Raw genomic sequence first — 15,405 nt, forward strand, 5'->3', positions numbered from 1 at the left:
TCGGTCGCGCTCGGCTTCGCGCTTGGTGAGAGCGATGTCGCGCTCTGCTTCTCTTTGGGCACCGGAAGCGGCGCGCTGGGCTTCGGCGGCGGCGCGCTCTGCTTCTCTTTGGGCACCGGCAGCGGCGCGCTGGGCTTCGGCGGCGGCGCGCTCTGCTTCGGCCCGGTCTCTTACCATATTCTCTTCCGTCTGAAGGCGTCTAATCTCTAGACTTATACGATCTTCGTCGCTCCGTTGCTGTGCTTGAATGCGTTCTCTTTCCATGGAAGAATGTTCGCGCTCGCTAAGCATCTGTGCTTGGAGTCGATCGCGCTCTGTAGAGGCTGCTAGGCTGGCGAGGAATGCCTGTGCCAGCATCTTGTCCGCCCCGCTGGGGGAAGACGCTGGTTGAGGTGATCCGCTCCTGGCAGTACTCGTTGGAGATCTGTTCTCCTGTGGCGAGTCCTGGAGATCCTGGTCCTGGGTGCTCTCCTCTTCTTGTATCGGGTAGAGTTCCATCCCCGGAGAGCTGTCTTTATCCTGGAGCTTCCGGGGACTACTTCTTCGGTCTTGGCGGGGGGTAAAGTCGTGTCGGGTCCCTCCTGGTCCCTACCGTGAGCTTGGTCAGTTACATTAGAACCCACTAGGGCCTCTATTGGCGGGGTAACCTGGGCGATAGGGTCGGACATAATTTTACTATCTACTTTTTCCGCGTTTACCGTCTGTAGAAGGCTAGGTAGTATATTGGCAACGTAATCCTCTAAGTACTGAGGTGTCTGCCGTCTACGCTGCGGGCGATCTACTTTAGGAGAACCGTTTTGTGGAGTGTTCATCATAGGCCATGTCAATATTAATACCACTATATTAATATTACACTAGTTACCCTCCGGCTCGAAGGACCAATTGTAACTGAGGGGTACAATTCCCTGACTGTATTGATAAGTATGGTATCATTAAACCACTACCGCTTTATGTACTTTAATTACTGGCCATACAGTACACGATATATGAATATGATGAACACTTCCCACAATGAAATCGGTTCCAGTCAAAGGTATTAATCAAGTATTTAATGGAGCAAAAGGTACATAGGATACTTTACATTATTCTTTGAATGCACTTGTAAGGCAAAGGAGTATGCGTAGGCAAATCAATAACGAATGTCCATTCTCTGGTTACGCAGGAGGTAATTATACAACCTGAATCTTAGGGAATTATATCTATGGTACACTGGCAATATAGCGGGAGATACTGGAAGGGGTTCCCACTGGTTGTAAGCCAGCAGGGGGGGTAGAAGATATGTCGGTAGTAGGACGTCTGGTCAACGATGACTAGGGAGACTTCAGGTACAGAAGCCGGTGCAGTAGCCTCTTGATCCACAGACGAATACAGCTTGGTTCTCTTGTAGACTGTAGCTCTACAGGGAAGAAAGCTAGGCGGCCTCAGGCTCTCTGAGCGCCGACTCGACTTGACTCCTCTCTGGGTAAATCCAACACGTGCAGCGTTGGCTGGTTCTCCGCTCCATAAATCACCGGACCAAAGCAAATATATTCCAGCCGCAAAGGGCTATGTAGTCGTCGGGTAGATTAATCCAGTGTACATGTCCATACGGTTCTCGCCTAGGTCTCCTCGGGTGAAAGCGCCATGCGGTCGGCCCAGCCTGGATAAGAACTCTAGCTAATACGAGAAAGCGTTGGAGATGCTGGTCACTGTAGAATTCTAACCGCACGATACACTATACACAAATAGACTATTAAAGACTCAATAGAAATATGTCGCACTCGACGGTATAGCGCCAAACTCTGACAATTCAGTTACTAATTCGCACGCGGTCTCGATGCTCTATTCTGGGGCCAAACAGGCCATACTTCACCGCACGTTGTATCGTGGGTGAGGCTTCAACTTATCGGTAACATACTAAATGGACGAAGGGTACGGAGGTAAGGGGCTAAGGGGTTCTATATTCACCTGCGCCGTATTTATACGCACGGTACACAAACTAGTTCCACTCTCATTTCTGTCGCGTATCCCTGGGCAAGGTTGGGCATGTCCAGACACATCTTGACGGTGACTTTGAACCTGGCTCCGGAGGCCGGTCCCTGGCGCCGGTGGACCGCTGTCCAATAGGAGAATGAACTATTATGGTCTGGGCTAAAGGGATATTCCGTGTATATGTACAAGGAATATACAGGGGATATCAAACGATATACAAATATATATCAATAAATAAATATATATATTCGGTTTAATCTGATCCTTTGTAACAGTATCTATTGATCGATTTATGGTAAAGAAAAGCAAGAAAAGGCTTAACAGGTTAACTTCTTGAATTCATATTTATTTAGGCTATACTAATTAAAAACACAAATGTACTTATGGACATCTAATTTAATTATCTGCTTATTTATTAATGCTTCAATTCATTCAGAAACATTGCAGCAAACAATCCATATGTGCATTTGTTTACATAATGATAACGTACATAAATAACATAATATTATTGAGGGAGGAAAAAAAGGAAACTGATACCTAATACTTCACCCTGTTAGTCAAGTTGAACTATCGCTCTGACTCAGACTGTGGGTGGGGGGGGGGGGGGGGGGGGGGGAACGCTGAGGGCATGCTGAATGTGATTTGACTAAAGCACAGTATACACACACAGACAGTGGAGCTGTTTGCAGATAGCGGAGCATTTTGACTTGTGACAGGCATGGAGAGAGACTTGGTGGCGATGTCTCGCAGATAATACAACTACAAGTATATAATATATATTTTTTCTGTAGGTAACGTTACATTTGGTTGACAATTTATTGACTGACTTTCACGATACTCCATATTTACGTAGCTATCTAACCAGCAGTGTGCCGGGAGCCAGCCCAAACCATCACTGTGACGTCACCATCCAGCTAAATCGAAAATGGCGGCGCCCATGGCAAAAGCGGGGAAATTACATTTGAGTTTTCAGACAAATAAGCAGGATTTCACATTTGATTATATGGACCATGTCTTACCCAATGTACACAACAAACAAACTAGGCTCATATTGTTCAACGCTTCATCTCCCCTTTAAGTGTCTTGTTTAAGGACAAGATGTGTGTGTGTGGGGGTGGGGTCTATAAGTGTGTGTGTGTGTGTGTGTGTGTGTGTGTGTGTGTGTGTGTGTGTGTGTGTGTGTGTGTGTGTGTGTGTGTGTGTGTGTGTGTGTGTGTGTGTGTGTGTGTGTGTGTGTGTGTGTGTGTATGTGTGTGTGTGTGTGTGTGTGTGTGTGTGTGTGTGTGTGTGTGTGTGTGCGTGCGTGCGTGCGTGCGTGTGTGTGTGTGCTTGTAGAGTTTTAGATCAGGCAGGGTCCAATAGAATATCTTGGTTTATGAACCCTGGCATGGACACATACAACAGTGCTGTCTCTTTCTCTCTCTCCATCTCTCTGTCCACCTCTCTCCCTGTGTCTCTCCCTGCGTCTCTCTCCGTGTCCATGGTGGTCTGCTTGGAGGTCTTGATGCGGTCGGGGCTAGGGTCTTTAGAGGTCCCCACTGTCTGCTTGCCTTCTAACCAATAGGTCACCATGTCACCTTTACCCTGGGAGACAGAGGCATGGAGAGAGAAAGAGACAGAGACAGAGGCATGGAGAGAGACAGAGACAGAGGCATGGACAGAGACAGAGGCATGGAGAGAGACAGAGACAGAGGCATGGAGAGAGACAGAGACAGAGGCATGGAGAGAGACAGAGAAAGAGGCATGGAGAGAGACAGAGACAGAGGCATGGAGAGAGACAGAAACAGAGGCATGGAGAGAGACAGAGGCATGGAGAGAGACAGAGACAGAGACAGAGGCATGGAGAGAGACAGAGGCATGGAGAGAGACAGAGGCAGAGACAGAGACAGAGGCATGGAGAGAGACAGAGGCAGAGAAAGAGGCATGGAGAGCGACAGGGACAGAGACAGAGACAGAGACAGAGGCATGGAGAGAGACAGAGGCATGGAGAGAGACAGAGACAGAGGCATGGAGAGAGACAGAGACAGAGGCAGAGACAGAGACAGAGGCATGGAGAGAGACAGAGACAGAGACAGAGACAGAGACAAAGGCAGAGACAGAGGCAGAGACAGAGGCATGGAGAGAGACAGAGGCATGGAGAGAGACAGAGACAGAGACAGAGACAGAGGCAGAGGCAGAGACAGAGACGGAGACAGGGGCAGAGACAGAGACAGAGGCATGGAGAGAGACAGAGATGGAAAGAGATAAAAGAGTCAGACAGATAAACAGGAGAGAGACAGAAACAGAGAGAGAGAGCTATGGCGTGTCTTCATTGACCAGCATGGTACGGTACAGGACAGCAAGTGTTTGTATTTACTGAACGAAGTAAGACACATGACTTCACCTCAGATAACTGACCTTCACTTGCAGCATTCCTCTGCATTCCAAAATGTATCCACCGATCTCCTCCAGCAGGTAGAAGGTACTGGAGCTGCACTGGATCTTCAAGGCTGTAGAAACACTTCCTTAGCATTAGCATGGCCTGTCTGTACCATAGACTACCAACTGCAACCCTGACCAGTACTTATTTAGCATTAGCATGGCCTGTCTGTACCATAGACTACCAACTGCAACCCTGACCAGTACTTATTTAGCATTAGCATGTCCTGTCTGTACCATAGACTACCAACTGCAACCCTGACCAGTACTTATTTAGCATTAGCATGTCCTGTCTGTACCATAGACTACCAACTGCAACCCTGACCATTACTTATTTAGCATTAACATGTCCTGTCTGTACCATATACTACCAACTGCAACCCTTACCATTACTTATTTAGCATTAACATGTCCTGTCTGTACCATAGACTACCAACTGCAACCCTGACTATTACTTATTTAGCATTAGCATGTCCAGTCTGTACCATAGACTACCAACTGCAACCCTGACCATTACTTATTTAGCATTAGCATGTCCTCTCTGTACCATAGACTACCAACTGCAACCCTGACTATTACTTATTTAGCATTAGCATGTCTTGTCTGTACCATAGACTACCAACTGCAACCCTGACCATTACTTATTTAGCATTAGCATGTCCTGTCTGTACCATAGACTACCAACTGCAACCCTGACTATTACTTATTTAGCATTAGCATGTCCAGTCTGTACCATAGACTACCAACTGCAACCCTGACCAGTACTTATTTAGCATTAGCATGTCCAGTCTGTACCATAGACTACCAACTGCAACCCTGACCATTACTTATTTTGCATTAGCATGTCCTCTCTGTACCATAGACTACCAACTGCAACCCTGACCATTACTTATTTAGCATTCGCATTAGCATGTCCTCTCTGTACCATAGACTACCAACTGCAACCCTGACCAGTACTTATTTAGCATCCACATGTCCAGTCTGTATCATAGACTACCAACTGCAACCCCCGACCAGTACTTATTTAGCATTAGCATGTCCAGTCTGTACCATAGACTACCAACTGCAACCCTGACCATTACTTATTTAGCATTAGCATGTCCAGTCTGTGCCATAGACTACCAACTGCAACCCTGACCATTACTTATTTAGCATTAGCATTAGCATGTCCAGTCTGTGCCATAGAGTACCAACTTCAACCCTGACCATTACTTATTTAGCATTAGCATGTCCTCTCTGTACCATAGACTACCAACTGCAATAGCCATGTGGGCTAGTTGAGCAGCCCATGATACAACACAAGAGTGAGAGTGATTAAGAGTGATATGACTATGTTGCGGCTCTTTAAGTAGGCTAGTCTTAATGTTTTTAAACAGGCATTTCAAATGATTTTTTCTGTCCAAAACACCTGCGAGTTATGAAACACCACTGGTGTTCTCCTCAACCGGACGGGTCTCTCCTACATTACTGCCGTTCTATGACTCGGCCGTGGTGAAAACAACCCTGGAATGCGGAACGTTACTGCTCGGTTCATTCGGTTGAGCAGTTTTGCAGTTTTGATTTGGAACAGTGGAAATAGTTTTAATCATCTTTGGAACAGTGTGATATAGAAAAAAGCAACACGTGATTCAGTGTATTTCCTCAAAGGGAAACTGAAACCTAAAGTCTGTTACGCTTTCCCTTCTACCTCTCTGTTTAGAGTCAGCATCTGGAAACACTCCATTTAGAGAGCCAGTTGGAGGGCTAGATGATCACTTACCCTAGATCCAAAAAATTATCGGGACATGGGAAGGTAGGGCCAAGTGGTAGGACCAAGGGGGGTATTGGGACTGACCCTTTACATACTGGTAATTACCTTGGCTAGTTGACTCCATCCTAGAGGCGGTGTTGACTGTGTCTCCAAATAGACAGTAACGTGGCATCTTGGTCCCCACCACTCCAGCTACCACTGGACCTACAGGACAAGAGAGAGATTATCTTTACATCCTGGACCTAGAGGACAAGAGAGAGATTATCTTTATCATATATCACAGGATGCATATAATAACATGAGTAGCATGAGTAGGCCTCTAAAAGAGTGTTATCCTGCATAAGTGAAATACATATACATAAACTAATTAAAACAGCAGTGAATAATAGGAAACAACTATTAAAAAATTGCCTATGGGGAACAGTAGGCTAAGCAAATGGCTGTAACACTAGAAATGTGCCTTCGCATTGTGCCTCCAAGCAAACACTAGAAATGCGCCTCCAAGGTTTAAGCACCTTGGAGAGCACCATAGTGCACGTACAGGTAGTTAGTGCTTGAGGAATCTATATTATTACTCAACCATGCAGCTTCAAGTAGAGCCTTCTGACCAAGAGCATATTTATAAAAAGCTTGACATGTTAGAGAGAAATTCGCTTTGACTTGAATTTCACTCTTCAGTTACCTCAATGACATGTCGACATTCAGCCTGTCGCCTGCATGATGTGCGCATGTTGTGAATGATGTGTGCCAGACAGTTTGCCTTCACAATGCTGTTGTGGTCGTCGTGAAGCTTTTTGTACACAGATTTGTGTTTTCCATAGTTAACACAAATTATTCGCTGCATATGCAGATATGCGGTCTCTAAGCCCAGACCATTTTGACGAAGCCTGCTTGTGATCTTGCTGTGTATTGCATCTGCCGTTTCATTAGTCCAATAGCGCACGGCGAGTGGGAAGAGTTTGGTCGTCCCGTGATTAGACGCATCAGATGCGATGAAATAGAATGGCACTGGTAGGCCTATTCATAACATAAACAGCTTGCGCCAGGCAGGTGCTATGTACAATAGTATCCTCACTATGTATAGTATATGCGCTCGCGCTGGTTAGACTATAGGCTATGTAACATACAGTACCTGCGGTGCATTATTAGTGAATGGTTGGGGATTAATGAGAAGACAAAAACAATAATTATTCATATATTTTAAATTGTTTATTGAAATGTGGGACACTTATTGAAATGCGGGACATTTTTCTTCTGTTGCGGCATGCGGGACAGAGGGCTAAATTGCGGGACTGTCCTGCACAAATCGGGACGTTTGGTCACCCTACCTACAGGACAAGAGAGATTATCTTTACATACTGGACCTACAGGACAAGAGAGATTATCTTTACATACTGGACCTACAGGACAAGAGAGAGATTATCTTTACATACTGGACCTACAGGACAAGAGAGAGATTATCTTTACATCCTGGACCTACAGGACAAGAGAAAGATTAGCTTTACATACTGGACCTACAGGACAAGAGAGAGATTATCTTTACATACTGGACCTACAGGACAAGAGAGATTATCTTTACATACTGGACCTACAGGACAAAAGAGATTATCTTTACATACTGGACCTACAGGACAAGAGAGAGATTATCGTTATATGCTGGACCTACAGGACATCTTTACATACTGGACATCTAGTCTCTCTCACGTAGTGCAAGTCGCAGCACATTTGTCCTCATCTGTCGGCTTCAGGCTGTGTTATTGCCTATCAACCTACACATAGTTTGAAAGCTAAAATGACTGCCGTTTGATTGACACCCTACTTGATTTATTATGTGCTTCCAATCTCAGGTTATGAGACCAAACAGCCAACGAGCGTCAGTTTTGGAAAAGTTACCACGTCCGGTTTTGCCTCCTGGTGAACGGACCAGTCACCTCTGACGGTGACAATTATTGTCTGTTTTTGTAGCCAATGAAATTCTGGAGCTGATGGTGTCTTACACAAGGGATGTTTACAGCAATACATTTACATTTACATTTAGTCATTTAGCTGACGCTTTTATCCAAAGCGACTTACAAGTTCTGTACGACAAGTCATCAGGAAGGGCACAACTCTATCAGCTGAGTAACAATGTTCATCAAAGTGTTGAGTGCTACAGTGTAGGTTAGTTTATTAGGACAAGTGCATGACAGTAAGGTTAGTTAGGGTTAGATATATATATTATTATTATAATATTATTTTGTTTATTCAGATAATGGTTGAAGAAGTGCGTCTTTAGTTGACAGCGAAATATTGGATGGGTTTCGGCTGTCCTAACTGGGGTGGGTAGTTCATTCCACCATTGTGGGGCAAGGACTGAGAATAGGCGACTTCTTTTTGATGACCCTCCCGGAGCTTGGATAGGAGTAGGTCTGAGGCGGCCAGAAGATGCAGAGCGTAGGGGTTTTGAGGGTGTGTAGTTAGAGACCATTGACCGGAGGTAGGCCTTTGCCGCACGGTATGCTAGGTCGAGGGCCTTGAAGCGGATTCGTGCAGCAATGGGGAGCCAGTGCAGGTCCCTAAGAAGTGGGGTGACATGGGCCGACTTCGGTAGGTTTGAGATCAGGCGGGCCGCTGCGTTCTGAATGAGTTGAAGAGGCTTGGTGGCAGTGGCCGGGAGGCCAGCGAGCAGTGCGTTGCAGTAGTCGAGGCGGGAGATGACTGTTGATTGGACAAGGAGTTGGGTGGCTTCTTTTGTCAGGAAGAGGAGATCCGGTACAAGAATCTAGTTCGTTGGTTGACTTTTTTGATTACATTGGATGGCATTTTGTCACAGGAAAGATTTGCTTCTAGGATGGAACCTAGGTATGTAATTTCATCTTTCCTTGTGACAATATTGTCACCCACTGTAACTGAGAGAGCCATCGACACAGTCAGTGTGGTAACGTTATCATTACATCCTAGATTGATACACGGCTGGCTAGGCAGTTGGTAGTCATATAAAATAAAACAATGTCAGCAATGTCTCGGTTGATGAATGGCCAGCAGTAGTCTAACAGTACTGCTGCTCCTTAATTCTTTTTTTATTGATTGACATTTGTATTAACAGATTGCAGAATGGGTACAATACAGTACGGCTCAATACAAACAATTGAAAAATACTTTTGTCATTGATCCAAGGTAGAGAGAGAGAACTCGCACACGATTTAGGCCCTACCTAATTCTAATACCTAATAAACTACCTAATATACGAACTGCAGAGATGCCTTGTCATTTCAGTACAGATTTTTTATACCCCAAAATGTATAGATATGATTTTTTATACCCCAAAATGTAGACTAGTTAGTTGAACCGAGGTCTGCTATTATGGATCATGTGCCATAGACTATATAGGGCAGGCATACGTTAAATAAATTATTGGTCCAAGTGGGAAGACAATATGTTGGTTATTGTTATCCTCCTACCTTTAAAATGGATATGGTGATCCTTATTCTTTTTTTTCCTCAATATACTCCTGAACTGGTTTTCTCAAGCAGCTCTTGCCCAAATGTATCTAGTTGTGAAACTAACCCTGATTCTGAATATTATGACATTTATAGAAATTAGATTATGTTTTGCCAACAAGTTGATAATGCTTTTTTTTGGTGAAGCGCATATTATGACTTGTTTAGGACTCGAAACTCAAAGGTTAGGACTTGGGACTCGACTTGGGACTTGTCAGTCTTGACTTGGGACTTGACTCGGGACTTGCCTGTCTTGACTTGGGACTTGACTCGGGACTTGAGTACCAAGACTTGAGACTGACTTGAGACTTGCAAAACAATGACTTGGTCCCACCTGCTCTGTAACATTTATCTTTTTGTTATAGGACCGACTAGTAGGATTTCAGTTTTGCCCTCATTTAATTTTAGGAAGTTGTTCGTCATCCATTTGTTTATTGCTAAGAGACAGGCGGAAATGGAGTTTATAGCTGTGTGATCATTTGGTTCAGCGGACATGTACAATTGTGTGTCATCTGCGTAACTGGAAACATACATTGTGCTTTCTAATGATGTATCCTCAATGTTCAATGTTCAATGCAATGTTCAATGCAAGTAAAGCACTTTAAACTTTAAGTATGACTAAATGCTTTCTTGACTATATATATATATAGTAACTGTTCAAAAATGCATAGATTTCTATGTATTTTAGGGGTTTGGGGGGCTAGCTCTTTTTAATATAAATGTCAGATTGTTTTATTTATTTCATAGATTTCTATGCATTTCAGGAGTTTGGGGGGCTGGCTCCCCCAAAATAATTAAATAACATAACCCTAACCTAACCCTAAAACCGAAACAAAGTAAAAAAAAAAAAAAAAAAAAAGTTACAAAATCCACCCATTTTCGCCCAAAAAAAACGCCCAAAACCGGCCTCATATCCTTCAGTGCCCCCCTGTGCCCCAGTAGAGTGCTTGGTCTAGATACGCCCCTGGTTCCCCCAATTGTAGGTCTGTTATGTTAAGCTAAGAAGTCTGCTAAGAAGCATATTATTTATTATAATTTTATTTCATTGGATTTTTAGCCCTAGTTGCACTTTTCTTGCACTTTTTTGTGTTTATTTCATGTTTTTAACAGTGCATGAAAGATTGAAAGACAGCACCATTACTGCAAAAGATTTTTGAAATAAATCATAGTGGTTAAAAAATTTGGGTCGCAACTTAATGTCTAAGGACAATGTTGGGTCCCGAGGCTAGACCAGTTGAGAACCACTGCTTTAGTGTGTGTTGAAGCTCAGTTGAGAACCACTGCTTTAGTGTGTGTTGAAGATCATTCCAAGAGGAGTAAAATAAAGGCATAATGTGAATTAAGCACCTGCAGATCAACATATCACAGATGTCATATTCAGATCATATCACAGATGTCATATTCAGATTGAGAACCACTGATCTAGAGGACAAGAGAGAGATTATCGTTACATCCTGAACATCTAGAAGTGCGTGCGTGCGCACGCGCGCGCGCGCGTGTGTGTGTGTGTATGTGTATGTGTGTGTGTGTGTGTGTGTGTGTGTGTGTGTGTGTGTGTGTGTGTGTGTGTGTGTGTGTACCTGAGTGTATCCCAGCTCGTATCTGTAGCTGTGTGTTGGGTTTGTGAGGGATCCTGAAGGAGCGACAGACCCCCACCAGCTCCAGGGCCATGCTGCAGATCTCCGCGGCGTGGAGGATCCCGTTCTCGCTGGGGACTCCTGACACCACCATGTCTGGAGGACACACACACGTTCAAATTCAAAGATGCCTTATTGGCATGAATGTCAAATAATGAACAGTATAATAACAGTAATAACAGTATTGCCAAAGGTTTTATGGTTTCTTAAAACAAAATACTTTTAAAAATGTATTTATTTATTAATTTATTCTTAAAATAATAATAATAAAAAAAAAATTTCACTCTAATAAGCAAATTAGCAGTATAATGGAGTACATGTAGTTATTTGGCAAAAAATATACATGAACAAAACTATTTGACACTTTGACTGCCGGAAAACGCTTAAAAGCGTCATTCCCGGCCATGCTCAAGTTGCCGGAGGACGCTTTACAGCGTCCTTATATCAATATTTCAAAAATCTGAGATCGGATTCATATTTCCCCTCCGCTGGCCTGAGATCCACCAGGAGGAGCCACTGAGCTCTCTGGCGGTTCAGGAGCGCCATCTGGTGGCCGATCGGCGCAATCGCTTAACAGGAAGTGCTATGGAGGTTGTGCTGATTGGCCGTATTACTTCCGGGCACCCGCTATAGGTTCCGGGACTCGATCTCGACACACTACATAGCGATCGATTGCCAATAACTCTATAAACAACATGATTTGGTTGTATATACCATTATAAAAGCTGGAAATGGACCGGGTAAATCTACATCCCATAATGATAAAATTTCTACTCTACGATGATCGCCCAACGGCGCGCGGAGACTGGGGTGAGTTTTAGCGTGTAAAATTACCGTCTTCGATACTAACTGCTATGATCAACATTTGACCCACATTAGATGATTGGTATAACGCTGCCCACGGAATTATAAACGCCCCCTAGCCCATCCGGTCAACATCAGATGATGTGTAGTAACTTCTAGAAGTACGTCTAGTTGGAATTTTTTATATCGCGCTGATTGCCATAAAACTGTATTGCATCATCAATATAATGCATTTGGGGCTATAGATCACGTTCTGGAGAAAGCTGCAGAAAGAGATGAAAACATACTTATACATTAGACCATACTTTACTATGAATATGTGAATGAAAAAGTTTAACGTTGCTACACAATGAACAATACATATAGGACTTTGAATGGGCCCTAATAATGGCAATGTAGCAATAGAATTTAAAAAGTTATAGCCATGCAAAGAAGGGGTACTTCTCCATAGACAAATAGAGCCGGCAACCTATGGTATATCATGAATTTAACCCATGGCAACCAAAGTGTTTAAGGGCAGGATCCACAAAGCAGGTGATTGATTGATTGAAAATTGTATTACTGTAACAGATTGCAGAATGGGTACAATACAGTACGGCTCAATACACACAATTGTTAAGGGGATGCAGACCAGAGAAATACTTTCGTCTTGTTTACATCAGGGTCCCCCATTTTCAATTCATAATGAATTGTAAGTAAGGGTGCAATTAGCACCGTGCAATCCATTCTTTGTGGATCCCGCCCTAAGTCTTTAAACATCCTTCCAGCTGATGGGATGTAGACATGTGTTGTACTCACAGGCATCTCCAATGGTCTCCACCTTATATACATCGTTGTTGTCGATGATGTCATCGAAGGTGGTGTAGAGTTTGTTGAGGAAGTCGACCACCTGGTATGGAGTACTGCTACTGGACAGCTGAGTGAAGCCTACGATATCACTAGATAGATAGATATGTAGATAGATAGATAGATAGATAGATAGATAGATAGATAGATAGATAGATAGATAGATAGATAGATAGATAGATAGATAGATAGATAGATCGATCGACGGTCTGGTCTATGCGACTGGAGTTGTTAAATGAGATGGTCTGGTCTATGGAGGAAACTGGGGTTGTTAAATGACCCATGTCCAGGTCAAATTGGCACAGATTGGGGAAGCCCTTGCTTCACACAACACACACTTATGCCTATATGAACCAAGAGAGGCTCAAAATGGCCGACAGCATCATCTGAATCTGACGGATAAAGCAATGTTTTATCCAGATCCCTTGATAATCACCAAATAATCAGATATATTACAGATCTCTCTCTCTCTCTCTCTCTCTCTCTCTCTCTCTCTCTCTCTATCTCTCTCTCTCTCCTACCTGAAGAAGACTGTAGCGCTGACATAGCTCTGAGCTTGAGAATGTTTCCCCTGCCTGAGGTCGTCAGCCACCTGCTTAGGAAGCATACCTACACACACACACACACACACACACACACACACACACACACACACACACACACACACACACACACACACACACACACACACACACACACACACACACACACACACACACACACACACACACGCACGCACACACAATATTTACATAAACATTTTCGACTTACATGTTATGTACAACAAATCAACAGGAAGGGTACAACTCTTTCAGCTGAGTAACAATGTTAACAATGTAACAGTGCACACACACACACACACACATACACACGCACACACACACACACACATATATATATATACACACACACACACACACACACACACACACACACACACACACACACTTCAAAATTATGAAAATACATGTTTGAAACAGTGATTTCGGAACGTTCATGAAGTAACTAATGGTCCCCGTAGTTTTATACCAAGTAGAAAAAGAAGAAAATTGTAAACGACTGAGAAAAGAGAAAAGAGAGAGACCATAAAGTTGTGTTGACTAGTTAGGTTTGTGTGTCTGTGGTGTGTGTGTGTGTGTGTGTGTGTGCGCGCTGTGTGTGTGTGTGTGTGTTTGTGTGTGTGTATATATATATGTGTGTGTGTGTGTTTGTGTGTGTATATATATATGTGTGTGTGTGTGTGTGTTTGTGTGTGTATATGTGTGTGTGTGTGTGTGTTTGTGTTAGGGATGCACGATATTGCTTTTTTGACACCGATACCGATAAATTTATGCTCCTCAAGCCGATAACCGATATCGATAACCGATATTTATTGTATTATAAAACATTTTTAATGTATATATTTCTTTTGATCAAAAAAAATTTTTTTTTAACATGAAACAAAACATATCACAATACAATAATAATACATAAAAAGACTTCCCAGGACAATAACTTAACACCAACTTAAATGTGACCTAACCAGACAACAGAAACAAAAGCCAAGACAACAGTTTTGACTGATAAAGTGACCATATTTATTTTTCCAAATGAAAATTCACAATCCGTCAACAGCTTGTGGTGCATCCAACCTAAGACGCTCGAAGCTTTTTGTTCTTCTTTTTTCAAAGCGGAGCCTTGATAAAGAGGCTTTGAGTGGACACATCACCACCACAACAACGGGTCACCTGCGGCATCACCATCATTAGCATAGTTTGCTAAATTAAAGAAGTTTGACAGAAGGGCAACCAGCCAGGCAGCGCCGTTATCTCACGGGACGAGTAGCTACATTAGTTAGCCAACAACCAGCCAGGCAACGCCGTTATCTCCCGGGACGAGTAGCTTCATTAGTTAGCCAGCAACCAGTCAAGCTAATGTTAGCATTCGGGAGATCCAGCAGCTTGTCGATGTGCTAATAGCCTCAGCAACCTAACGTTAGCTGGCTCCAGCAGATCGACAAGCTGCTGGAGCCAGCTAACGTTAGCTTGCTGAGGCTATTAGTACATCGACAAGCTGCTGGATCTCCGCGACGCTGAACTGCATGCGCCGGTCTGTCTGTCCGTCGTGGCGGTGGTGATGCCGCAGATGACCCGTCGGGCTGGATGTATTGCAAGTTGTTGCCATTTTCCCTCCTTCTGGAACGTCTGCATTGCATTTATTACAAATAGCAAGCGATCTTTTTACTCTGAAACTCCGAGTACCGACGCGGCCATCTTTGTTGTTAACTTGCGTGGCTACGTCACAGCCAAGTAAGGGAGCGCTGGATTTGTGTAAAACGCCCTGTTCCTAAACCACACGCTGTCAGTCGTAGCACAGTACTGACAAAACGGGAGGAGCCTTTAGTCAAAACAAACGCACTTAATTCCAATTCACCCACACAGCATTTTTTTTTACCAAAAAATATATTAAATTATCGGAGCTATTAATAACGTTATCGAGTTTATCGGGATGCCGTCATAAT

The 15,405-nt window shown here is 43.6% G+C and overlaps 1 protein-coding gene across 1 annotated transcript in view; it reads right to left on the reverse strand.

The window, feature by feature from the left end:
- Positions 1-15,405, reverse strand: part of LOC311239603 (atrial natriuretic peptide receptor 1) — a gene marked incomplete at both ends in the record, with an annotated part of 83,160 nt that overhangs the window by 27,172 nt on the left and 40,583 nt on the right. The window contains 6 exons of the mRNA XM_084327973.1: positions 3,412-3,555; positions 4,369-4,460; positions 6,245-6,343; positions 11,199-11,351; positions 12,858-12,997; positions 13,427-13,514. Of these exons, the coding sequence (XP_084184099.1) occupies positions 3,412-3,555; positions 4,369-4,460; positions 6,245-6,343; positions 11,199-11,351; positions 12,858-12,997; positions 13,427-13,514 (716 nt within the window). The remainder of the gene's footprint in view (positions 1-3,411; positions 3,556-4,368; positions 4,461-6,244; positions 6,344-11,198; positions 11,352-12,857; positions 12,998-13,426; positions 13,515-15,405) is intronic.

Source organism: Notolepis coatsorum, assembly GCF_963971535.1.
Source record: "Notolepis coatsorum genome assembly, chromosome: 1".
NCBI classification, from domain to species: domain Eukaryota; kingdom Metazoa; phylum Chordata; class Actinopteri; order Aulopiformes; family Paralepididae; genus Notolepis; species Notolepis coatsorum.